Source organism: Phyllostomus hastatus, unplaced genomic scaffold (genome assembly GCF_019186645.2).
Source record: "Phyllostomus hastatus isolate PE091 unplaced genomic scaffold, TTU_PhHast_1.1 phas_scaffold_501, whole genome shotgun sequence".
Lineage (NCBI taxonomy): Eukaryota > Metazoa > Chordata > Mammalia > Chiroptera > Phyllostomidae > Phyllostomus > Phyllostomus hastatus.
The window spans coordinates 50,099,394-50,125,948 of NW_025334033.1; the positions used below are offsets into that span (position 1 = coordinate 50,099,394).

Here is a 26,555-nt window from a genome sequence, read left to right on the forward strand (position 1 = left end):
TAACCTCCTCCGCTTCGCGAGGATGGAGGTAGCTCCAAAAGTTCCGGAATGTCAGAGGGGCCTTGAAGTATCAAGGAGACAGGAATGGAATGTAAGTAAGCCCACCTGGCAAGATGGCTCTGCCACTCCAAAAGTGAGAGGTCAGTTAAAAGCTATCCTTAAAGAAAGGGAGAATGTTATGGGGAGGACCGAGTAGAGGAGACCTCCCCTCCTCGGTTCTGGTCTGGCTCGCAGGAGATGAATTCAGGTGAGATACAACACATATAGTAGAAATGAGATAGCAAGTTTATTTATGAAATACACAAGCTAGAAGCTGCCAGCAGGCCCCCACAAGTCTGAGTGCCCCGGCAGTAGTGGTTTTAGGGGTTTTATGCTCCTCGCCGGCTTCTAGGTTCTCCCTTCTCGTCCCTCTCCAGACCTTGGGATTAATATACAGTTTCAAAGGCTTTCTTTCCCGGTAGTGAAAACTACTCACAGAGCATTTCAAGGGCTCCCCTGGTCCTGTGCTATCATGGTTTTTCCTGTGGCTTTTCAGAACATCTGACCATGCTCAGGACTGTTGGATTAATGAGTGAGACGTGTCTCCTTCCCCTCTCTGCCTTGGTTTGCCATCTATCCCGACTAACAAGACAGTTGTAATGAAAAAAAAACTATTTATAAGAGGATTCAAGTTTTTAATTTCTTAAAAGGTTTCTCAATTTTATAACTTTGTTTATAACTCCCATAGTATTTTAAGGTTTAAGAAAATTAGAATGAAGGAGGAAGTTAATAGTTCTTGCTATTAACTAGAAATCTTCTGAAATTATTGGATAATATTTCCATTACATCAAAAGCAATTGGCCAAGGAAAATATAAAGATGCTTATCCTAACAGGGATCAAAGAAATGCAAAATAAAACTACACATTTCACACACTCAAAATTTGCTAAAATTTAGAAGTCTAATATTACCAATTGTTGTTAACAAGTATGTAGAAGAAAAGGAATTCACACTGCTAAAAGGAATATATTTATTTATCTATTCCTGGAAACAACCTTTACTTATAAAGTTGATAATATCATTCTAACTTTTTTGATGGACATTTGGGCTGTTAGTAAGAAACAGCCCAAATGTCCATCAATAGGAGAAGTGATAAATAAATCGAGGTATATTTACAGCAGCAAGTGTAAATGAACTGCAGGCACAAGAACCAACATGCATGAATCTCAAAAACGGTGTTGAGTAAACAGTCAAGTCCCAGAGGAACACATTCAGTTCCATTCCACTTACATAAAATTCTTAAAAAGGCACAACTAAACAAAACAGTGTTTAAAGTACACATATAAATGGTGATATGGTAAAGAAAATCCAGTGAATGAAGTCCAGGACAGTGGAAAGGGAGGTAAGGAGCGCAGATACTCAGGAGCCTTCAGTGGATGGTACTGTTATTTTTTTAAAATGTTGGAGATAAGCCCTGGCTGGCGTAGCTCAGTGGATTGAGCGCAGGCTGCAAACCAAAGTGTTGCAGGTTCGATTCCCAGCCAGGGTACATGCCTGGGTTGCAGGCCATAACCCCCAGCAACTGTACATCGATGTTTCTCTCTCTCTCTCTCTATCTCCCTCCCTTCCCTCTCTAAAAATAAATAAATAAGGTCTTTAAAAAAACTGTTAAAAAATGCTGGAGATAAAGTGTTTGCTTTATTATTCTTTAAATTGTGCATATTAAATACAAACTTTTTATATAAGTGGTGAAAACATCCAATAAATGGAGTCATACAAAGTAGGTAGCCTTTTGTCTAGCGTAATGCACTTGAGACTCATTTGAGTTGCTCCATACGCTGGCAGTTCCTTCTTGTTTCGCTGCAGCGCCCCATCGTGTGGATGCACTGCAGGCTATATACTCACTCACCACTTCAAAGACGTCTGGGTTTCAAGTCACTGAAGACTATGAATAAAGTCACTGTAAACAGTTGCGTACAAGTTTTTAATGAGAATACAAGTTTTCGTTTTTCTTGGGTAAATATACCTAGGAGTGAGATTGCTGGATCATATGGTAAATATATGTGTTTAACTTTATGCAAAATTGCCCAGCTGTTTTCTGGAGTGGCCGTATCATTTTGCATTTCCACCAGCAATGTATGAGGGTTCCACCAGCAATGTAGTGAGGGTTTCACTCTCACTGGCATTTCGCATTGTCAACTGGGGGGAGAGGGCAATGATTTTGCTATTTTCATTGTAAAGTATTATTATTATATTTTAAATGGATGGGTTTATTGTGTGTTTTTTTTAAGATTCTATTTCTTTATTTTTAGAGAGGGAAGGGAGGGAGATAGAGAGACAGAGAGAAACATCAATGTGCTGTTGCTGGGGGTCATGGCCTGCAACCCAGGCATGTACCCTGACTGGGAATCGAACCTGCAACACTTTGGTTCGCAGCCTGCACTCAATCCACTGAGCTATGCCAGCCAGTGCGTTAATTATTTTTAAAGACCAGAGGCATTTCAGTATTTCTGATTGTCAATATAAAACTTTGACATTACCAAATAGGCAGCAAATGGCTTTTGACATCTCTGCAAAGAGTTTTAAGAATAATTTAGTTTTGTGTTTTGTTTCTTCCAAAGAACCCAGGCCCTTTCCTGGGATTGTGGACATTTTTGGAGCTGGAGGTGGCCTTCTGGAATATCGAGCTAGTATGCTGGCTGGGAAGGGTTTTGCCGTGATGCTTCTGGCTTATTATAATCATGAAGACCTCCCAAAAGACTTGGAGAACTTCCATCTGGAGTACTTTGAAGAAGCTGTGAACTACCCGCTTAGTCACCCTCAGGCTGGAATTTCTCAGTTTTGTGGTCTACATATTAGGCCTTCTCTTCATAAATGCTCTTGGTTTTCAGGAACTATGCCCTGGCTGATATGTCTCAGTGAATTGAGTGCCCACCTGCAAGCCAAAGGTTTGCCGGTTTGATCCCCAGTCAGGGCACATGTCTGGGTTGTGGGCCAGGTCCCCAGTAGGGGGCACACAAGAAGCAACCACACATTGATATTTCTCTCCCTCTCTTTCTTCCTCCCTTCCCCTCTCTCTAAAAATAAAATCTTTAAAAAAAAAATCAACAAGAACTAGACAAATTCATGACAGCCACTCCCTACCTCCAACACACTACCTTTTATAGTCACTTCTCATAGGCAATTTCTATGCAATTATGTATTACTGTGATAAATTTCCTGCAAGTAAATTAGTTCTTAGTTGACATTATGGAATTTTAAATTTTAATATTTTATGGTATTTCATAATGAGCCCCAACACATCTGGGAAGCCTGGGTTTCACAGGAAGTACAAAGAAAGGGGGAAGGAATCATTGCCTCCAGGCAGCCTCAATTTAATGTTTGTGTTTAGCAACCCTCCCTTCTCTTCTATGTGTTCCTTCTGAGAGCACAGTATTAAGTTTTATAGGTTCTTTGATGGTCAAGAAACCTGGGTACTAAGAAATGTTTGGAAGCTTCTAGGCTCAGGATATCAGAGGATCAGAAGATTATTTTACAATATGGAAGCACAGGAGCTCTTACAAAAAGGGATAGGGTATAGTGGGATTAGAATGAGATGTGGAAGTAAGTACAAGATGGTTATGGCCCGTTACATTAAGGGTAGCCCGGGAGAACAACTGGGTTGGTTCAGGACACAGATTAATGTGGGCCATGCCACCTATCAAGTCAGAGGGAAACGATGACGCAGGTTTCTGAACAAGGAACTGTAAAAACACACAATCCTCCTGTTAATTTAACTCAAGTCTAACTACTGTTTGCCATTCTTTCCTTTTTTCCTTTCGGTTTTCTTCCTCCCTTCAATTTTACTCATTTTTTCAAAACATGGAGGAGGGACTGAAAGAGGATGGAAACTCAATCAATCTACTTGGCTATTTTTTAGTAATTGTATCAGGAGTCTTCCCATTTCAAGCAACAGAAAACTCAACCTAAACTGTTAAAGCAGAAGGAGAACTTACTGTCTCATGACTGAAAAGTCACGTGGCATGGGCTAGGCTCAGGCACAAGTGTGTTCAGGAGACCAGATGACATCATCAACATCTGGACTCTCTGCCTCACCAAGTTCTACTGATGTTTTGCTATTTTGGCTGCAATTTTTAAAAAAAAGCGGATAGAGAAAGGTTAAATTTGAGTTTTAATTTTATTTATTTTAGCCTCACCCAAGGATATTTTTAAATTGCCTTTAGAGGGAGAGGAAGGGTGGGGAGAGAGAGAGAGAAATAAAGATTGATGTGAGAGAGAAACACTGATCAGCTGCCTTCTCGTACACACCCCACCCAGGGATTGAACCCACAACCTATGTGTATGCCCTGACTGGGAATCAAACCCACAACCTTTCCATCTATGGGATGCCACTCCAATCAACTGAGCCACACCAGCCAGAGCTAAATTTGAGTTTTGATTTCACCAAATACTAGCTGTAAGGCTAGCTTCTGTTTCCTTCTTTGAAAAATTAGGATAATAATATCATTTCATTTCTAGTACTTTAATGAAGAGTAAACATCTTAAACCAGTCTAGGGTGCCATTGTAGAGGCTACACGAAGAAAAAAGGACTGCTGTCGAGAGGTCAAATGGCCATTTACAATCCAGGATGTTGGCAACTGTGACAGATCAGTCCTTGTAGAACAGTGTAAACCCAAATGAACCTGGAGGGGACTGAGTAGAGAATGGAAGACAAGAAAGAGGAGAGCAACTACAAACAGCTTCTCCCCCAAAGTTTGCTGTGAAAGAGTAAAAAAACTATGGCAGAGTGGATGTGGGGTCAAGGAATTGTAATTAAAATGTAAGAGGTACTAGAGCATGAAGTACACTTACAGGAATGAGCCAGGCGAGAACGCTATGGCGGAGGAGCAGTAGCTGTAGGAACAAGATCTATCAGAATGAGAGTGGGTGGGATCCCAAGCCAAGCAGAGGGGTGGCCTTTGATAAGAACGGAGATACTTCTTTGGAAAGCGGGAGGGAAGGCAGAGAACTTGAGCTCATTTCCAACTAGTAGATTTGGCAGGGGAAAATGAGGAAGCGTTCCTACTGGCTAGCTTCTATTTTCCCCATGAAGTGTGGAGAGGTGAAAGTGAAGGGAAATACAGAGGGGTTCAAGAGGCTTGAGAACATGAGAATGCGTGAAATTGTCTTTTGGAGACGTGAAAAGCAAACAGTGAAGTGTGGCAGGACTCATGGGCAGTATGGATGCATGTTTGAAATCTGTGGTCATCAAATGAAAGATCTGTCAGCACAAATGTGTTTTTTCCCCAGCAATGTTCATGTACACAAATACAGGCCTACAGAAAGGGAACAGATGCATTTAACCAAGGTTATCACTTTTCCAGGCAAGTATGACCAAAGGAAAGGAGGTATTAGCTAAGAGCGCTTGAAAGGGAGGGATAATAACAACGAAGCTAAAATCTAAGCTGGATGAGGTGGGAAGTGAACACGAGAGAGACACTGACAGCAAAAAAACGTGGTAGGTGGAAACAGGTGGCACGAAAATGGCCAGACTGGAAGTATTGAAGATGGTGATTAGAAAGTAGAATGCTGGCAGCTGAGATTTTAAAGCTGAGGTACTTACTGATGATGGCTTGGTTTAGGTTCTGGCAGTGGGAGTGGGTGGCTCGGGTGGGGTAGAGAAAAATATCATTGGAGGTATGGAGGTCAAGGAACTGAGAGGCCAAAGTATTCAGTAGATCATCCACATGGTTGCTGAAGTCACAACAAAGGTGATGGAGAAATTGTGGGAAGGAAGAGTAAGTAGGTATCCCACGGGTGCAGACCGTGGTAGAGGGTGGAGTCCAGATGCAGGCTCAGCTCCAACTGCCTTCCAGTTCTAGGCGCTACAGTAGGCTGGTTCACAGACTCATTCTTTTCCCTCTGTCCTTATGTCAGGTAAAGGGTCCAGGAGTCGGGCTGCTTGGGATTTCCAAAGGAGGTGATCTCTGCCTCTCCATGGCCTCGTTCCTGAAGGGCATCACTGCCGCCATCATAATCAATGGCTCAGGGATCAATGTTGTAGGAGACTTACACTACAAAGGCAAGACCCTGCCCGCTGTGGGCGTGCACTTAAATCGAATCAAGGTGACCAAAGACGGCCTTGCAGACATTTTGGATATCCTGAACAACCCTTTGGAAGAATCTGACCAGAAGAGCCTCATTCCTATGGAAAGGGCTGAGAGTGCCTTCCTGTTCCTTGTAGGTCAGGATGACCACAACCGGAGGAGTGAATTTTATGCTAATGAGGCCTCTAAACGCCTGCAGGCCCATGGCAGGAAGAAGCCCCAGATCACCTGTTACCCTGCGGCGGGACACTTCATTGAGCCTCCTTATTTTCCCTTGTGCCGGGCTTCCCTGCACACCTTGGTGGGCAGACCTGTCATCTGGGGAGGGGAGCTGAGGGCACATGCCATGGCCCAGGTGGATGCTTGGAAGCAGCTCCAGATTTTCTTCCACAAACACCTGGGTGGGGAAAAGGGGATAATCCCACCAAAACTGTAATCTTTTACTTGATTGTGTGGCATCTCTGGTGCTAATTAATCTTGGGAACATCTGTTACAATTAGTGTGCATGTGTAGTTTCTTTTAAAGATTTTATTTACTTATTTTTAGAGAAGGGAACGGAGGAAGAAAGCAAGGAAAAGAAACATCAATGTGAGAGAGAAATACCCACCTGTAGCCTTTCATACACGCCCCAACCAGGGACCAAATCCGCAACCCAGGCATGTGCTCTGACCAGGAATCAAACCAGCGACCTTTCGCTTTGTGGGACAATGCCCAACTAACTGAGCCACACTAGTTAGGACTGTAGTTTTTTTCTTTTTAATAATTACTTAAGAGTTTTTCCCTTCTCACTGTTAAAATGAACTTAACAATGAGTTTCCAAGATTTTTATAAACTATTTCCCTTCCAGTTATTTGGGAGGAAAGGGATTCTGCAGAAAATACAATAGATGGGGAGCATTTGAGATCTTGCTCCTAGGCATATGCCCTCATTTTGGCTCAGATAAACTTTTGCCAATTTTGTATTAAGTTATTGGGGTGACATCGGTTAATAGGATCATATAGGTTTCAAGTGTACATTGCTACGATACAAGATCTGTATATTGCATTGTGTGCCCACCACCCAAAGTCAGACCAACTTTCGTTGCCATATATGAAGCCCCTTCCACTGCTCACCACCACCCTAAATAAACTCTTATAAAAATTAACAACAATGGGGGGGGCGGGTCAGGGGAAACCAATGGAGGAAAATTGGGACAACTGTAATAGAACAACAATAAAAAAAATTAATGACAACAAACAACACAACAGGTACAAAAGGCATACTTTTTAGTCTCTCACAAAACACAAGGCTTTAGCTCTGAAAGGAAAAGTGAGTAACACTGGTTAACAGTAACTTGTACATAACGGTGCTCAGCAATTATTTATTTAATTATTTACCATGGTTGAACTTGGTTAATAATTAACTTGATTTAATAAATGATTACCATAGAAGAAAAGCATATAATATAAAAAATATTATGAGATTTGAGTTTTTCCTTCAAGAATGGAAGCAAACGTCTTAGCTGTAAATTACTAGTTAGATTATTACTTGATGTGAAACTACTGAAAGTTTTCATAGCAAACATATTTTCAGTTCCTCAATGTCTTCTCCTTGGATAAATAAGTATTTTCCTAGTGCAAATACATTACAAATTACATTTCTATTTTTGATTTAGTTGATCAAAAATATCAACTTTATGATTTAGTTGTTTTGAAAGCTGGCAAAATATTATTTAGATGAATTACATAAGTGATTATTAAAATAAATGATGAGTAAATGAATAAATGAATATTTATATCACTTGATATAAATAGTACCATAATAGGCTTAAGGAAACTTTTCTTAAAGCTTAAGGCATTTTTTACTTTAAATAAATTAATTTACGGTTATGGTGTTATTTCCTCAATTATCTTTTAAATAAAGCAATTCTTGACATTCCCCCCCCCCCGTAAATAATACAGTGCTTTTTGTTTTGTCAGCTTGTTCTTGTACGCTACTGCGTGCTTGTCACTTAATCCTCGCCAATCTGTGTAATGGAGGTGTCATCTTCATTTTACCCATGAGGAAACCAAGTCTCAGAGAAGTTCTTCATGAAGTAAACGTAGAGCTGGGGCTCAGTTTACCCAAATCCCCTTTCTTCTCTTTGTTAAGCTGCTTCCCTTGTCTCTGGGGTCCTTCACTGTATTTGGGCCCAGAGCCATGTGTCCATCAATTTCTGCCTCTTCTCATCCACCCAGCAGGATGCACGTTTGCGTACGTTCGTTCACATTCGCGCACACGGTGTCGTGTTCTTCAGGTGTATCACCACGAATTCCAGTACAGCCCATCCATGCTCTTTGCAGGATAGCCAACTGGGAACTGTGGAGAATATGGCAGAGTTGAACCAGCTCATTGGAGTTTTAAGGACTTGTAAACTGTCAAACCAGTATAATTTCTTAAGTTTTTCATAGAAAACTTTTCATTTTCTACTTACATGTTGAAGTCCACCAGTGTCTAATACTTTGTTTTTATTTTTTTCTCTTACTTCTATGGTGATATTAACACAGATAATGAGTTTACTTCATTTGCTGACTAACAGAAAAGAAATGAGACAATTCCCCGCCTGGAGTAGAAAAATACGTGATTTTTCTCTGACTCACAGTCAGCCAACCCTCACTCTGGGGCTTCTCTTCTCTGCATCAGTTAGTTGTTCAGAGTGCCAAGACAAACTGCTGACTGAGCTAACTGTTGAGGATATTGTATCCTTCATACTTGTTGAGACATTAATCAGAAATAGGTTCTAGGAATATGACACAGACTTCTTCCTCACCATTTTGACAGCATCCATTTGTGCTCTATTTCAATTCTTGTTACTATTTCAACATTACCAAACTTTTGCTAGGCAGAAATTTTACCTCTGTCCTCTTAGGGTTTCCGGTTGGGCTGGAGAATTAAATTGACATAAAACAGATGAACAAGAACAAAGCAGGGGTGGGATAGAGGGTGGGAGGTAGGGATGGTTGGAGTGGGGGGAATGGTGTGTGTGTGGGAAATGGAGACAACTGTATTTGAACAACAATGAAAAAAAACCCCTAAAAAACACTAATTTTATTTTACATGGACAGAAAGTCTCCACAAGAAAATGAAGAAGTGGCAAAACCTAAGTACTTATATACTAGATTGATCAGAGTGGCAACTGTGGAAAAGTAAAATATATGAGGGAGACTAAAGGAAGAGAAATTATTTTAACAAGATCTTGTGCAGGATCCTTCAGCATTGACTCCTATTTCTGGTGATAAGACTCTTTCTTCTTCCTGATACAGGGAAGACAGCTCTCACGTTAGAGTTTCACCCTGGGGAAAAAAAGAGGACGGGGGCCCTTCTTTCACCTGCTGTTTTTCAAGCGACTTTACCTCAAAATAATCAATATGCCAAAATGACATATTTGGGGTAGCATTCCCGGAGCCCCTTCACCTGCCCTGTTTCCACAGTGTCTCTCATCTCCACTTGATTTTGGGACCTGAAGATAAACTGAGGGAGAATTTTCATCTTGCTACTATATGCTTAATTTCTTCTCGTTTCCTAAAATGTATTTTCTAATGTCAAATCCCTTGTTCAAATCTAAATAACAAGTCTTCTTAAAGTCAATTTCCAACTTCCTTTTTTCCAGTAATAGTCATAACTCCTGCTGATCCCGTATTTCCTTTCTCTGAATTTAAAAATTTTCTTTTCTTGTCCTGGCTGGTGTGGCTCAGTAGATTGAGTGCCAGCCAGTGAACCAGAAGGCCAGCAGTTCTATTCCCAATCAGGGCACATGCCTGGGTTTCAGGGCCAGGTCCCCAGTAGGGGGGCGCCCAAGAGGCAACCACACATTTACCTTTCCCTCCCCTCCTTCCCCTCCCTCCCTTTCCCTCTCTCTAAAAATAAATAAAATCTTTTAATACTTTTTTCTTTTGTTGCTCTCACTTCTAAAAAAACCATCAATATCATAATGGGTCTCCTCCACTGCTCTAGGGATACTTCCAAGTGCTTCCTCAGCATACATGACTGGTGTCCCTTTTTATAAGTCCTGATTTTCATTCAGGTATTGCCCTGTGGCCTTCAGGGAAAGCTAACTGCACTCTGACGCAAGGACAATGAAGGTGATCTGTGTTTGGTTTAAGCCAATCTCAACATTCCACCCAGGGGAAAGTATGTGATTTCAGTCGCATGGAATTCTCTCTCGCCCACCAAACATGAACAAAGAAGCAGTAAGCCCCATTACTCTGACAGCCACCTTCGCATACCACGAATGGCAGAGCTGGCAGAAAGAAACAGTTCTTGGTGTCACCACTGAGCGAAAGCAGAAAGGCAAAACACACCGAAGGGTTCATTCCCATAAAATGCACTAAACACACACACACACACACACACACACACACACACCCAAAAAAAACCCGAACCCGTTTTGTTGGAACCAGGATAACACACCTTTGGGGAAGGGTTTCTGTATTTGAGTGGTTAGGCAGGTATGTTCGGAATGTGAAAATTCGTTGAACTGTACATTTAGGATGCGTGCACTTTTCTGTATGTACGTTATAATACACTAAAGGTTTTTTTGCTTTGTTTTAAGTTACCCTTTTCAGTGGAGGGAATGGAATTCTTGGAATTCTACCTAAACTCATTCTTGGTTTCACCACGAATCGATTACTCAACAACGTTCACTTCCACAAGCGAGAGTGGCCCGATGCTATTAAGTATCCTCTGGGTCCAGCGCCGCACCTACACCTCAGCCTTTCCCCGCCGTCCCCGCCGTCGGTCGGGAGAACCACCTGGTGCTTTTACCGCAGATGAGTCCGGGGTGCGTGGCCCCAGGCATCGATGAACCCAGACGCCTCCAGAGGCCACTCAGCAGCCAATCGCTCTGGGAGCTCGAGAACTCGAGTCCCACCTCCTCCCCACCGGCCGGGGTTGGGTTCCAGCCCCGCCCCCAGCCTCCGAGCTGGCCGAACAGTCTGCAGCTGCGCGAGGCCGGAATGGCGGCGACCCTGACGCTGTACCCAAGCAGCCGCTGCCGTTGGGACGAGCCCGTGCGCATCGTCGTGCGCGGCCTGGCTCAGAGGCAGCGGGTCACGCTGCGCTCGTCCCTGCGCGACGAGAAGGGCACGCTCTTCCGGGCCCACGCGCGCTACTGCGCGGATGCTGGCGGCGAGCTGGACCTGATGCGCGTGCCAGCCCTTGGCGGCAGCTTCGCGGGGCTCGAGCCCATGGGGCTCCTCTGGGCCCTGGAGCCCGAGAAGCCTTTTTGGAAGTTTCTGAAGCGGGACGTGCAGACGCCCTTCGTCGTGGAGCTGGAGGTGCTCGACGGCCACGAGCCCGAGGGAGGGCGTCTCCTGGGCCGGGCAGTGCACCTGCGAGACTTCCTTGCACCTGGGGTGCGGCGGGAGCCGGTGCGAGCGGGCCGGGTACGCGCCACGCTCTTCTTGCCGCCTGGTGAGCCTGGGTTGCCTGGGGTAAACTCATCAATGAGAAGGGACCTTGTTGATTTTTCTTCCCTAAAGGAACTTGTTTTCCTTTTCAGTAGTGGCTCAGGGAGGTGTTTTCTTCCCTTTGATTTACAGGAACTCACTAAATTAGAAAGATCCCTAAAAGGAAAGCAAAAATCTTTGCATTATATAATATTCCCTTTATAATATTCCCTTTATAATATTCCCTTTATAATATTCCCTTCCCTTTACAATATTCCGTTCTCCAGGACCTGGACCTTTCCCTGGAATCATTGATCTCTTTGGTCTTGGAGGGGGCCTGTTGGAATATCGAGCAAGCCTTCTGGCTGGCAATGGCTTTGCCACATTGGCTCTAGCTTATTATGACTTTGAAGATCTCCCCAAGGCATTCGGCGACATAAATCTGGACTACTTTGAAGAAGCCCTGTGCTACATGCTTCAACACCCCGAGGTTCTGCTAATGTCCTTTACTGTATCGTGCTCCCTAGATATATCTCCAGAGGGTGACGCTTTGCACTCGCTTGTGCCAGGTGCTGCCATGCTGTTCTGTCAGAGATTTCTTTTGGAGACTTCCTTGACTTTATGTGACTATTTCCACTTTCTCTGTCAGATGGATTCATGGTGCAGACTAAATCATAAAATATATGCGGTATTTTATTTATAGGAATTATTTAATAACTTGATGTTTAAGAAAACATCAAGTTTTCTTATGTCATGGAGCTTCTAATTTGTTTGCTTTGCCTACCTGTTTTTCAGTCTTTTTCTGACAACAGAGTATGTTCTCAGATTTTGATCAGAACTTGCCCACCCATTTCAGAAGCTAAGAATTGCATAATTGGACTTTGAAATCTGACTTTGTTTCTATGAAGTTAATCATCTGCTAACATATTTAGATGGGGTCTGTGGAATACTTCACTTCTTGAAACAGAACATGGTTCCACAGAGTTACCACACTCAAGCTTGTTGAGACTCCGGTTATACCCACCTGAAATCGGCAGGTGCCGTGACTCCACAATAGTTCTCTAGTGAACTGTTCTCTGGAATGTGTGTTACCAATTCCCAAACTTGCCCGAGAGTGCAAGATTTATTTGCTGTGTCCAGCCCGATATTCTTTACTATGTGGGAAGGAACTCCTATCAGCTTAGTTGGATTCTCTTGTGCCCAGTTCATAAATTAAAGCTAGAGGCACATCTAGTTGCATTTAGAAAAAACATTTTTCTGTGTGGTGGGTTCTTGACCCTTTACTCTTCTCCCTTCTTTTCTTCCAGGTAAGGGGCCCCGGTATTGGCCTTCTGGGCATTTCTGCAGGGGCTGATATCTGTCTCTCCATGGCCTCATTTTTGAAGAACATCTCAGCTACAGTGTCCATCAATGGATCTGGGTTTAGTACACTCAGAGCCATATGCTACAAGGAGACTCATGTCCCACCGCTGGGCTACGACATGAGGAAAAGCAAGATACTTTTCTCAGGCCTCCTGGACATTGTGGATGTGCTGAATGATCCTGTAGGAAAGTGTGAAAACCCCTGCATGATTCCAATAGAGAAGGCTCAGGGACCTATCCTCTTCATCGTTGGTCAGGATGACCATAACTGGAGGAGTGAGTTATTGGCCCAAATAGCCTCTGAACGGTTACAGGCCCGTGGAAAGGAAAAACCCCAGATCATCTCTTACCCTGGGACTGGGCATTACATTGAGCCTCCTTACTTCCCCATATGCCCAGCTTCCCTGCACATATTAATGAAAAAGCCTGTGATGTGGGGTGGGGAGCCCAGGGCTCATTCTAGGGCCCAGGTAGATGCTTGGAAGCATATTCTGACCTTCTTCTACACACATCTTGTAGGTACCCACAAGGGACCTTCTCCCAAGTTGTAATGCATTGGTCTGTGGTTGACATGCGAGATACAAGATCAGATTCTAGTGTTTAATAATTGTATGCGAATAAATTGTCCCCTGAATGATATCAAATTCCTGTCATTGGTATTAATGATATCTTTTAGGTAACTTTTTTCTTTTTAAAGATTTTATTATTTTTTAGAGAGAGAGGAAGGGAGGGAGAAAAGCATCGATATGTGGTTGCCCCCTACTGGCAACCTGGCCTGCAACCCAGACATATACTCTGACTAGGATTCAGACCAGTGACCCTTTGGTTTGCAAGCTGGTACTCAATCCACTGAGCCACATCAGCCAGGGCTCTTTTAGGTAATTTTTTGGAATAGGTTATTTTTTCACTAATTTTACTAATGTAACATGCCTATTGTAGAAGATCCCAACAAAAAAGTAAAAAGCATCTTCACTGCTAAAATTTATGTTTTCTTGTAGATTTTTTGTTTTCTTTTACTTAACACTTTAAGCCATGGATGAAACATAAAGCTGAGCAAATACTGAGTTACTTTTTCCATCACTGGTAGAGAATGACCATGCGGTTTTTGCTCTTGGTTCAACCGCTGACAGCAGGGTAGAATTTTCACTGGCCAAAAGGGTGCAGAGAAGTGTTTCTTTTCCTGTATCATAGTGGTTGTGGGTGTGTATGTGTGTTTTACTTATAGCCACAGTCAATATTTTGTACAGCATAGTGGTTAGACAATTATATAGTTTACAAAGTGTTGCCTCTGATATTTCCAGTATCCACCTAAAACCATACATAGTTATTATAATATTATTGATTATATTCCCTATGCTATATTTATATCCACATGACTATTTTGTAACTACCAATTTGTACTTCTTAATCCTTTCACCTTTTTTGCCTAGTCCCCTAACTCCTCTCCCCTCTGGCAACCATCAGTTGGTTTTCTGTTTCTATTTTGTTTGTTTGTTTATGTTGTTCTTTACATTCCACATGTAAGTGATATCATATAGTGTTTGTCTTTCTCTGACTGATTTATTTCACTTGCATAATACCCTCTAAGTCCATCCATGCTGTCTCAAAAGGTAAGATTTCTTTCTTTTTTTATGGTCAAGTAACATTCCATTGTATATATGTACCACAGCTTTTAAAATTTTTTTTTTAGATTTTATTGAAGTTTAGAGAGAGGGGAAGGGAGGGAAAAAGAGAGGAAGAGAAACATCGATCAGTTACCCACAACCCAAGCATATGCCCTGACCAGGAGGAATTGAACTGGCAACCTTTTGGTCTGCAGTATAATGCCCAGCCCATGGAGCCACACCAGTCAGGTCTGCACCACAGCTTTTTTATCCACTCTCCTATTGGTGGACACTTAGGATGCTCCCATATCTTGGCTATTGTAAGTAATGATGCAATGAGCATGAGGGTGCATATATTCTTTCAAGTTAGTGTTTTGGGTTTCTTCGCATATATACCCAAAAGTGGAATCAAGAAGTATTGCTATATTTATTAGAATGGTCAACAATAATACAAGTTATAAAATGAATTAATTTTCTGACACCAGTGAGTTGAGAGCCTAAACATGTATATAACATGTTTATAACAGGGAATTTTTGTGATCTAACACTGTAGATGTAGTACCTTATATCAGACAATAATAAACATCCTTTACTTCAATGTTTTTCTGACTTTATTCGCTATTACCTACAGGAAAAAAATACATTTTACATCATGACCTAAGACATATGCTCTTGTATGTATGTGTATAATTGAAATTATTAAATCACATAAACACACCTTAATTCCAGACCATTCAAAACCTGGTATATAAGCTATGTAAACTGGAATTAGGAAACTGAACTCATTCCCACAGTTTGTAATCTGTATTGTCTAAAGGCAATTATCTAAAATTAAGACTATAAATGAAATTAATAAGCTCTTACTGAAATTAGGAACATCGGCATTTGAGCTGCCTGTCACTACCAGAACCAGTAATTAGAGACAAGGATTGAATATTGTGGGCACTTTATTCAGATGTCTGGAGATCTGAGAAGATGGCAGGTTATGTACCGTAAAAGACCGTCTTATACTTCATCTCAAGATGACCTTTTTTATGAGAATAAAAAAGTAGGTAAGGGGTTTGGAATTCAAGGAAAGCGTTAATCAGATAAAAGCTTCAGTCCTGCAAGTTTCCTAGCATCCTCTCATCTTATCCCTGTCCTGGGCTGTAGCTGTCTCTCCCTGGAGTACAGTGGCTCAGATGCCATATTGATCCCTTGCAGTCCTCCTGGGACACAAAAGTCCTCCTGGAGACAAGGTGGGTCATACCTCCAGTCCCTGGAACATAGCGCTTTTTTTTTTTTAAGATTTTATTTATTTTTAGGGAGGGAAGAGAGGGGGAGAGAGAGAGAGAGAGAGAGAGAGAAACAACAATGTGCGGTTGCTGGGGGTTATGGCCTGCAACCCAGGAATGTACCCTAGCTGGGAATCGAACCTGGGACACTTTGGTTCCCAGCCCGCGCTCAAACCACTGAGCTACGCCAGCCAGGGCCGGAACATAGCTTTTTACATGCATTCATTACTAAGCTTATTACCTATAACTTAAAAGTAAAAATTTTCCACCTCTTAAGTTCTCCCATCATTACTACTGGAAACAACATACTAGTCAACACATATAGCAAAATGCATTCAGGAGAAGCAAAAAAGACAAGTGATTGTTGATTACCAACTTGTTTCCTCTCTCCCCCACATACCCCCGTTCGTAAGACCTGATGATACTGCCTCCTTTGAATTATCTCCAATGTAAACCATGGCCATACTTCAGTGTGGGCACTCGTTTTTTTTTTCTTCTCCTATTTGGTCTTCTAGTTTAACCTTTTCCCAAATCATCTTCACTCTCATGCCAAGGTAATTTTTCTAAACTCCAAATCTGACAATGCATACTTATCTTTAAAATCTCCATGATCTGTCTCCTGCTCCTCTTAGCTGCATCTCTCACTGTTCCCCTCTTAAAACACTACATTCCAGACATGTCAGACTTCTTGCTTTTATATAAGCTGTCCCTTCCTCTGTGAATCTCTCTGACCCACGACATGTAGTGTTGACCACTGTGTCCCTGGTTCCCCAGTCTATGTTCTAAGTACCTGCGTGTTGCAGCTCCTGTGACGGGTCTGTACTTACTTCTTATTGTTCAGTTTTTCCCTCTAGACTGTGAGGTCCCTGCAGATCTAAAGGGTATCTTACTTATTTTTTTAATCCCCAGCATCTAGTACATAGTAGGTACCAATAAATTTCTCTCAAATGAATTGAGTTTTAAAAGTATAGTTAAGAGAATGAAAAATCATAGAGTGTGAAAAAAAAATCTGCAAAGCACATATTTCATCAAGGACTGGCATCCAGAATATACAAATAACTCTTAAAATTCAACAATAGGAAAAAATTCAATTTTAAAAAAGGCACAAGATTGGACACCTCATGGCAAATAATCTCATGAAAAGATGCTCAACACCCTATGTCAGGGATTAACAGATTCAAACAACACACCTACTAGAAAGACTAAAATCCAAACCACTGACACCAAGTATTGATGGAGATGCAGAGCCACAGGAACTCTCATTCACTGGTAGTAGAAACACGAAGTGGTACAGCCACTTTGGAAGACGGTTTCGCATCCTCTTACCATTCGGTCCAGCAATTGCATTCCTTTGGTTGAACTCAAAGGAGCTGAAAATTTATGTTCACACAAAGACGTGCATAAAGATGTTTATAGCAGCTTTATTCATAATTGCCAAAACTTGGCAGCAACCAAGATGATCTTTAATAGATAAATGAACAAATGGTGGTACATCCATGCAATGAAACACTGTGGATCAATAAGAAGAAATGAGCTATCCGCTACCAGAAGACATGAAAGAAATTTAAGTGCATGTTGCTAATGAAAGAAGCCAATCTGAAAAGGCTATGATGATACATTCGGGGAAAGGCAAAACTGTGGAGACAGTAAAAAAGATTAGTGGTTGTCAGGGGCTGCGGGAGGAGAAAGGGAGGGAGGAATAGATGGAGCACACAGGATTTTTAAGGTGGCGAAACTATTCTGTGTATACTGCAATGGTGTAGACATGTCATTACGCTTTTGTTAAAGCCAAAGAGTGTACAACACTAAGAGTGATTGTTCCCTTATGTAAATGATGGACTTCAGTTAGTAATATATCAATAATAGCTCACCGAGTAACAAATATGCCACACTTATGCAAGATGTAAATAATGGGGGAAAGTGTGTATGTATATGTAGGGAGTGGCTGTAATGAGAATTCACTGTATGAGAATTTTATTTATTCATTTTTGAGTTTTCAAAATTGAGTGTACTCTCCACTCAATTTTTTTCTAAACCAAAAACTGTTGTATCACAGACACAGAGGACAGCATGGTGAAGGGGGGTAGGAGGAGGCAGAAGAGGGTTTAGGGAGATAAAAAAAAAAGGATTAATGATTATTTATTTAGACTACTCACTGAACTTAAAGTAGACTGAGGCAGAGATGATAAAGCTTGCAAAATAAAAAATAAACAACAACAAAAAATAAAGGCTATTAATAGAAAAGAAAAAAAGACAAACTTGGCTGCGGTCTGGCCGCAGCTAGGTCCAGGGGTTCCTGAAAGGTGGGTAAGGCGTCGGCGATGGGAGACAGACGACGACACGCCTCAGAGGACAGTGATGCTCTGTTCCGTTTATTGCAAGTACAAGCAGGCTTTTATACTTTCGTTTTTAGCAGTGATTGACATTTGCGGTTAGGTGAAGCAGAAAAAAATCAATACAAAGTAACCAGGAAAAATACGAAAATTCCCATAGATTCAATTATATTAAACAAAGATTATTTTGGCTGGGAGAGCCATAAATCAGACAATTAAAAATAGCTGTACATACAGAATTTGAATATCTTATTGTTTATTAAAGTTCTCAGAATTTGTCCTGGGGCAAAAGGATACGCTAGATTGAATAGAGGTTATAGGAAATTTATTATAAGGCCTTTGTGATGTCTAACTTAGCTATTTACCTTTTCTGTCTAAAATATTTCTCTATGTACCATGGACTCTGACTTCCTGGTAACTGTTTCTATGTGCTTAATTTATAATAGTTAACCAGCTTTTTCTTATTTCTTTGTCTAATTCTACTTGATATATATTCCTATTCAAGGTAAAGGCAGGGCTGTTACTCCAACAACTTTTAGACATTCAGGGGCTATTTCATTAGAGGGGATTTTATTCTCTGGTCAAGAAAGTATTGTATACAACTCCATTGGAATTATGCGAATCAATAAACCTGAAATACAGGTATCTAACAATCCCACCACCTTTTAATCACCAAAACAAACGTGTAAGGAGAGATGAACAGGAAATCCAGCTACAGTAAACCCTTTTTGTTCCTTAGTTCATAAACACCAGGGAGGTCTGCTTCGAGCTAGCCTTTCCATGAAATTTAGACTATTATAAGGCACTTGGACTCCATCCTTATTGACCATTTTAATGCCACCCTTATTATATGCTCCTGTATAAGGCAATGAGGGATCTGGAACCCTCCGGAGACTATTAGCTCCTTTTGGGGGATACCATAATTTGCCATTAATCCAATATGCTACCCAGGGGTATCCCTGGGCTGTGGGTAGGGGTCTATATAATTTTTTTCTTGTTTTCTTGAAAGACTCTTTGTATCTATGGGTAAGAAACAGGCATGGGAAAGTCCACCAATAATTCAACCTATTGTAACTGATTCATGAATTCTTTTATGGGAACAATCAGGGATAATTTTTTACTCAGGTTTATAAACACCTTGTTTAAAACAATTTGGGCATGATTCAACAGTCTAGGGAGAACTAGTTGTCCCTTCAGAATTTCCCTCAAAGTTCATCGTTGACTCACTTCGAGACTTTTTCTTCTCATGGCCTGTTCTTATGGGAATCAGGGTACAAAGTCAGACCATGATTAATATTAGCAAGGAAATTATTAAAAGCAATCCCCAGAAAAATTACCCCCCCCCTTTGTATGCCATGCTCTCTTCCAGGAAGATGGATTCCTTGAATGCCCTCTTTCCATGTTCAGACCTTGTCAAAACACATGGTTGGAAGAGGATGTAGCAAAACTTCCTCCTCTATAAAACACTATACAGACCCTACTAACACTGGTGTGTCTCAGTTAGTTGGGTGTCATCCTGCAAAATGAAAGATCACTGGTTCGATTCTGGTCAAGACACATGTCTGGGTTTCAAGTTCATTCCCTGGTCAGGGAGCATATAAGAGGCAACCAATTGATATTTCTCTCTTTCTCCCTCCCTTCCCCTCTCTCCCTAAATAAATAAAAATCTTTTTAAAAAGATTTAGTTTTAGAGAAAGAAACACCAATGTGTGGTTGCCTCTCTCATGCCCCCTACAGGGAACCATGGCCTGCAACCCAGGCATGTGCCCTGACCGGGAATCAAACTGGCAACCCTTTGGTTCACAGGCTGGCGCTCAATCCACTGAGCCATACCAGCCAGGGCAAATAAATAAAATCTTAAAAAAAAAAATTATACAAGTAATGTGAAGGTATTTTAATCTAAAATAAAACTGGAGGATGGGAAATGGAGAATCTCACACATGCACTCTCAGAAGAAGAGAATTGAACTGAGATACTGATTTCCTGCAAAATACTTTCTTCACAGAAGACTTGCCTCCTGACCAGTGAACATCCGCCAAGAATCCTCCCATCTTCAAGCCAATGATCTTACTGCTTGGCTGCTGGCTGGACTTCCCTCCCTTTATATTCCTTGCCCATAAATACAACCCATCCAAAACTCTCAACAGACTCGCCTGTTTTTCCTGAATTGTAATTCCTCTGCCATTCCTGAGTAAATGGAATTTTTGGTAATTAAAGCTTGCCTCAGTTTACCTATTTATTTAGGCTGACATAAAACATTTTTAAGATATCAGTAGTATATGGAATTGGCAAAGTATCTGGGAAAGGGAGTCCTTTCCATACATTGTTGGTGAGAGTATACTGTATTGGTGCATTTTTAAAAATTATAACCTGGCCACATAGCTCAGTTTGTTAGAGCATCGTCCCCATGTGCCAAGGTTGTGGGTTTGATCTTGAGTCAGGGCACATATAAGAAACAACCAATGAATGATAAATAAGTGGAACAACAAATGTTTCTCTCTCTCTCTCTTCTCTCTAAAATCAATAAGTAATTTAAAAAATAGGTAAAGCACATGAGATCTATCTTTAAAAACAATTAAATAAAAATGGAAATTATTAATCATTTTATTAAGAAATTAAAAATTGTGGTTTCATGGTGCCTAATTTTTTGTTTCTAAGTTGACTTCACCATTCCTAAAAACCTATAAACCACATAAGTGCAGCATAGAATACTGAAGATATTGAAAATATTAAAGATCATTTAAAATACACGCTGTTATAAATGTTTTATATTTTTAATTAAATGGTATAGAAGTATAAGAAGCTCTAACTCAAGTCTAATTGGAGGTAGCATTCTAGAGAAAGAGGAGGAAGAAATGGGGTTGACGTGGTATTTGAAGGAACAATGGCTGAGAATTTTCCAAAACTGACACAGAACACCAATCCTCAATTTCAGAAAGCTCTATAAATCTCAAACAAGATTTTTAAAAAATCTGCATTGAGACTTCATGATGAAGTTAAATAAAACCAAAGTCAAGAACTCAGAGATAGCCTCGGCCTGGTAGCTCAGTTGGTTAGATGTCATCCCCATACACCAAGGTTGCAGGTTCAATCCCCCATCAGGACACATACAAGAATCAACCGGTCAATGCATAAATAAGTAGAACAACAAGTCGACGTTTCTTTCTCACTCCCTCCATCCTTCCTCTCTCTCTCTAAAATCAATAAATAAAATTTTACAAAATCTAATAATAATGTCTAGTAGGTTAAATAAGACAAGCTAGACATAAACTATATGAAAACAAAAGCATATCAGTTAGGAGGGGAAGTGATTGAATTTAAAGTATTCTCAGGGCCTTGCCCTGGCCGGTGTGGCTCAGTTGGTTGGAGCATTATCCCATACACCAAAAAGTTGGGGGTTTTATTTGTCATCAGGGCACATACCTAGATTGTGGGTTTGATACCTGGTTGGGGAGCATAAGGGAGGCTGCCAATCAATATTTCTCTCTCCCTCTCTCCCCTCCCACTTTCTTTCTCTCTAAAATCAATAAACATATTTTTGAATTAAAAAAAAGTGTTTTCAGGGCCTTGTATTATTTAGAAAGAAGGGGGAAATTTTGCTAACTTGGGACTTCGGTAAATTAAACATGTATGTCTACATTTCTCAGTTAACCAATGAAAGGATAATAAAGTGTACACCTTCTACACTGCTGCCGCTAGGGTGGGGGCTGAATGACAGAATGACAACAGCAGCAATGTAGCTTTCCCTCTCCACCAGTCAGTAGGAGAGCATGGAGCAGTGTTTCTGTTCATACAACAGTTGCTTGGTCAGACTCCCTGGTCATTGCTTACTGGTGATTTAATAAAATTACAAAAGTAACTGATAGCCCTGGCTGGTGTAGCTCAGTGGATTGAATGTGGGCCTGAAAACCAAAGGGTTGCTGGGTCAATTCCCAGTCAGGGCACATGCCTGGGTTGTAGGCCAGGTCCCCAGTGAGGGGAGCACTAGAGGCAACCACACATTGATGTTTCTCTCTCTCTCTGTTTCTCCTTCCCTTCCCCTCTCTCTAAAAATAAATAAATAAAATCTTAAAAAGAAAAAATGTAGCACCTGAAAGAGTTAATCTCTCATACTGCCAGTAACAGCCTGAAACTAAGCAACTAGGGCACAACTTTTGGAAAACACTCAGCTTGGTGATTTCCAAAGTTTCAAGTTCTAGGAACTGAGGCCTCACCAGGACAAGGATGAAACTGTGTTTGTACCCAGACAGCAAGTGGCTGTTTTGAAAATTATACCTTTTATTCAACTTAATCTCTCTGAATGTAGGGACTTCCCTTAAAGATGAAGAACGTGGTCTCTCAAAGGGAGAGCTATGTAGCCCTAATGTCCTTTCTCTCTAGACCTTTACATGTGCCGTGAAGGGGCACGTATGAGAACATGGCCACTTACTGTAATTTGGGGGTTCGGATTTGCAGACAATAAAGATCCCAAGTCAAAGGTGAGCAGTTAAGTGAGAGCAGAAAGAAAAGCAAGAATCAAGAGCATACATCACCAGATGGGAAATTACCTATACCCGAACACCCATGCTGGGGAATCCCAAGAGGCAGCAGTGTCCGGGTTCCTCTGGGAACAGTTCCAACCAAAACGTCCTTCCCTCCAGTGGGATTCCAAAGTCTCACTTTGGAGGTTATGATTAAATATGTTTAATCATAACACAAACGTAGCCACATGCCAAGGGCCTTGTGTGATTTCAAGTAAGTTCCCTTTGGGAGAAGGGCCAATTCTCCCAAGGGGACAGCTAAAGATCAAAATGTACTAATCTCTGGAGGAGAAGGGGACAGTTCTACCTGGGAGACAACACTGTATTTGCTTTTCTAATGAAGGTCACGGCTCAGGCATAAACAGGGAGGATTCTCAAAGTCCCTTTAACTCTTCATTACCATACCAGATTCTTCTGGAGAAACCATATGTCTGAGTCCCAAAACCTTGGATATGAGGAATGTTCAAGAATTCCAGGGGATTTTAGTTACAGGAACAGAGATAATGAGAATACCTAGAAATCCTTTTATTAAAATACTGTATCAGTAAAATACCAGGTTTAACATGCACAAAGCCAAGAAAACCAACGATGCCAGATACTGAATTTATATCGCACTGTCCTTTGAACACCCAGCAGGAATAAAATGCTAAATGCAGATACCATGCAGTGCAACAAAAATCTTCATGGACTGGGAAAGACTAAGTGTTTGAGGTATGAAGGAGGAAAGATCTGAAATGGACAGGTTTTACTAACCCTATGAGTTGGACACAGGACCAAAGGTACACTCTTTGGTGGATTCCTCCTTGGTGGTTTCATTATTGCCTGATAATGTTTTGTTTTTTTTTTCTCAAAAGAATCATTTTAACCTCACAAAAATGTTGCAAAAACAGAGCAGGCTTCCCTAAACCCTTCCTCCAGCTGCCCTTAGTGTTAACACCTTCCATAACCATGGTAAAAATATCAAAATCAGGAAGTTAACCTTGATACAATACTATTAACCATGAGAGTATTATTGAAATTGAGTTATTGCTATCTTGGAGCAAGGATTTACTCAAATGGATAGTATCCTGGCTGCTAAAAAACAAAAACACGGAGCTCTCTTGTCCCAGCAACACTGTAAACATAAACTAGTACCCGGCCCGGGATGGTGAGTGAAATCCCAGTTGATCCTGGGGTGACTGGGAGTCTGCCTCCACCTCCAGCCTTTTCCCCTGTAATTCCCAACTGGGTAATCAGAAAAGTAATGGGTCTCTCCAATGTTTACACTGGATTACAGAGAACGAAATGAACTTGTGTTAACTGTGGCTGACACTGTCTCTCTGGAGGAAGATCTTTCTAAATCATCCCCGACTGGTATCCTTTTGCTGATTTTATGAGGGCATTGTTTTCAATCCCGATACATTTCAGACACTGCAAGGAGTTTCCTCTTACTTAGCAGCCGGTGACCTTTACAGTCTTGCCTTCAGGATATTTCAGCTCTCTAACATTTCTCAGAATCTGTCAAGGTGGGATTTAAACAAGTATCCTGATTCTAATTCACATAGTGAAATTGGCGGCATAATGATCAGAGAAGACTGACTCAGAAGCAGTATTTTCTGCAATTCAGCGTTTTCATAATGAATTTATAACTGAAAGGCAGTGGGCTGTTAAACATGGGAAAAAGTAAGGGCCCTCTCAGAGAGAGAGTTGTCTGGGAGAGTAGTTATCGGGGGTAGCCAGAAAAATTAACTATGAAATCTCCACCCCTACAAGAGAGTCACAGAAATCAGTTTGTATGTTTAAGACCATAGATGGCAAGTCATGTATCTAGGTATTAAGTAAACTGTCACTTCGTCAAGTCACTAGGCAAGCACTGGAATGTGTATGAAGCTGCTCCCCTCTCGTGGGGGGAGCATGTGTTCTTACAGCAGCTGATTCTTTTGCAGATTTGGGCGCCCTCTGGTAGGTGGCCTGTACAGTACCCACTTCTTTCACGGAGGTCTAAGTGCAGAATTCCCTAGAGGAGGGAACTCTTGAATGGCCCAGCCCAGGCCTCCTCCTTAACTGCTTTCCCCTCATGTACCTGGGACCCCTGGGACTCATTTCTGTGCCTCTTCACAGCAACCTGGGCATCAGGGGAGGGGGAGGGAGAAGTCAATTTTCACCCTAACTTTCTGAAACCTGAGTATGAAATTGTTTTAATGGATTTATTGGGGTGACATTGGTAAATAAGATTACATAGGTTTCCACTCTGGCTAGTGTGTCTCAACGCACATGAGAGACAACCAATCAATGTTTCTCTCTCACATGGATGTTTCTTTCCCCCCTCTCCCCTTCCCTTCCTTTCTCTTTAAAGTCAATAAGCATGTCCTCAGGTGAGGATAAAAAAAAAATGTTGCAGCTGTTACTTTAGCAAGTGAAATGGGAAAAGCTGATGGAATTCTGAGACGGGGGTCACTTCTGGTATCTTTTTGTTCACTTTATAAAATATGCATTGAGTCTCCATTTGTGGGGCCTTTTCCATGTTCTCCACCTACCCTTCTCCACCCTGCTCTACACTCTAGTGGGCTGAGCTGCATGGTTATGTCCAGCCAAAGAAAATAAGTGGCTGTTACAAAAACTTACAAGACAATGCGAGGGCAAGAGGAGAATAAGATCAAGGTTTTTGTTCTCACTACTTCTGCCACCTCCCCACGGGTGCCTGCCTCCCTCTATAAATGCTACAGCACCTGCCAGGCAGCCCTCTCCTCTTTAACCTTGGGACCCAAGTTTCTGCACCAAACCTTTTTTTTTCAACCTTACCCATGCCTTTGCAAATAGTGCCTTTATGAAACACTCCTCAAATTACCCAATTCGAAAACGCCACTTTCTTCCTGCCAGTAATGTGATACAATTTCCACACTGACACTGCCCATGACCAGATTTGTGAGTTGAGAAACAAAACTCAGTGAGCACCTACTATAAGTGTATTTATAGTAGGCAGTGTTTTTATATGTGTTAGCCTATGTGGTCATCACAAAAACATTTTACAGATAAGGAAATTGGATTCACAGGCCTAGTTATGTAGCTTGCTAAGTATCACCACACTCTTAAGGAGCGGGGTCAGACTGGAACATAGGTAGGTCTCACCCCATAGACATCTACCTGCTCTGGAAGCTGCTCTGGGCACCCTTAGCTCCAGGAAAAGCCTTGGTAAAGGAACAGGGGTAAGGGAGGGATTAGGACAATGTCTCTCCACTGATCCTCCGAATTACTAGCGTTACAGATTTTCCACTGTTGCGTGAGGTTAGCGCCCCTAACCGCATCCCACCCCTTCTTCAAAGGTCAACCGTACACATTTGAGATGCTTTTAAAAACTGCAGGTTCTTGGAACTGTCAGCACCTCCCTCCCTTCCTCCCTCCCTCCCTTCCTTTTCTTCTCTCCTTCTTCTTTCTATTTTTAGAGAGAGTGGGGAAGGGAGGGAGGGAAGGGAGAGAAACATGGATCAGTTGCCTCTAGTACGTGCTCCGATTGGACGGAACCCACAACCTAGGCATGTGCTCCACCCTAAATCCAAAGAGCAACCTTTCGCTTTGCAGGTCAAGGCCCAACCAACAGAGCCACCAATCAGGGCTGTGGACCTCAATTCCCATACTCACCACATTGGATTGCAGGATTAGTAATGAATTCTTAGCAGATATTTTCTTCCATTCAGGTACTTGTCGATTTGCACACTTTCTAGAAGGCCTCACACACGCCTTAGACTGTCAACAAGCTGGCTGGTTGTCAGTAGTGAATGCAATGGCTTCCATAGCAACTGATGCCCCAGGAAGTTGGAGTGACCCGCTGTCCCGCCTTTGACTCCGCCTAGCCAGGCCTCCCCGTTTTTTCTCTGTACGGAAATCAAGATAGCCGCGAAGGTGACGAAGGTGACGCTGGAACCCTTCGCCTGCTGCAGCAGGGACTAGCGTGTGCACGTCAGGTTCCCTCTGTGGCAACCAAGGCCCAGCCCGTTGCACGGCTCAAGAGCTTT

At 41.8% G+C, this 26,555-nt stretch overlaps 3 protein-coding genes, 1 long non-coding RNA gene and 1 other non-coding gene across 5 annotated transcripts in view; 3 read left to right on the forward strand and 2 right to left on the reverse strand.

The window, feature by feature from the left end:
- The window catches only part of LOC123808266 (acyl-coenzyme A thioesterase 6-like), a 33,178-nt gene that overhangs the window by 1,244 nt on the left and 5,379 nt on the right, over nt 1–26,555 (forward strand). The window lies entirely within an intron of this gene.
- Nucleotides 23–6,666, forward strand: LOC123808379 (acyl-coenzyme A thioesterase 1-like). Its single transcript, XM_045823011.1, has 3 exons — nt 23–140; nt 2,600–2,802; nt 5,896–6,666. Exons 1-3 carry the CDS (start codon nt 23–25, stop codon nt 6,499–6,501), a joined length of 927 nt encoding a protein of 308 aa, XP_045678967.1. The 3' UTR covers nt 6,502–6,666.
- On the reverse strand, nt 7,314–10,633 carry LOC123808269. Its single transcript, XR_006783778.1, has 2 exons — nt 10,494–10,633; nt 7,314–8,402 (listed from the first exon to the last, which is right to left on the reverse strand). It is a non-coding gene; the product is annotated as an uncharacterized LOC123808269 (long non-coding RNA).
- LOC123808265 (peroxisomal succinyl-coenzyme A thioesterase-like) lies at nt 10,838–13,476 on the forward strand. Its single transcript, XM_045822813.1, has 3 exons — nt 10,838–11,495; nt 11,758–11,960; nt 12,778–13,476. The coding sequence occupies exons 1-3, from the start codon at nt 10,853–10,855 to the stop codon at nt 13,381–13,383; spliced, it is 1,452 nt and encodes a 483-aa protein (XP_045678769.1). The 5' UTR covers nt 10,838–10,852; the 3' UTR covers nt 13,384–13,476.
- Nucleotides 23,098–23,234, reverse strand: LOC123809031. Its single transcript, XR_006783907.1, has one exon. It is a non-coding gene; the product is annotated as a small nucleolar RNA SNORA8 (small nucleolar RNA).

Bases quoted from the DNA above. Each gene is read 5' to 3' on its own strand.
- LOC123808379 (XM_045823011.1), top strand. From the start codon at position 23: ATGGAGGTAGCTCCAAAAGTTCCGGAATGTCAGAGGGGCCTTGAAGTA. The intron at 141-2,599 runs GTCAGTTAAAAG...TTTCTTCCAAAG, and splicing joins TGCCACTCCAAAAGTGAGAG to AACCCAGGCCCTTTCCTGGG. The intron at 2,803-5,895 runs GCTGGAATTTCT...TCCTTATGTCAG, and splicing joins ACCCGCTTAGTCACCCTCAG to GTAAAGGGTCCAGGAGTCGG.
- LOC123808265 (XM_045822813.1), top strand. From the start codon at position 10,853: ATGAGTCCGGGGTGCGTGGCCCCAGGCATCGATGAACCCAGACGCCTC. The intron at 11,496-11,757 runs GTGAGCCTGGGT...TCCGTTCTCCAG, and splicing joins CACGCTCTTCTTGCCGCCTG to GACCTGGACCTTTCCCTGGA. The intron at 11,961-12,777 runs GTTCTGCTAATG...CTTTTCTTCCAG, and splicing joins ACATGCTTCAACACCCCGAG to GTAAGGGGCCCCGGTATTGG.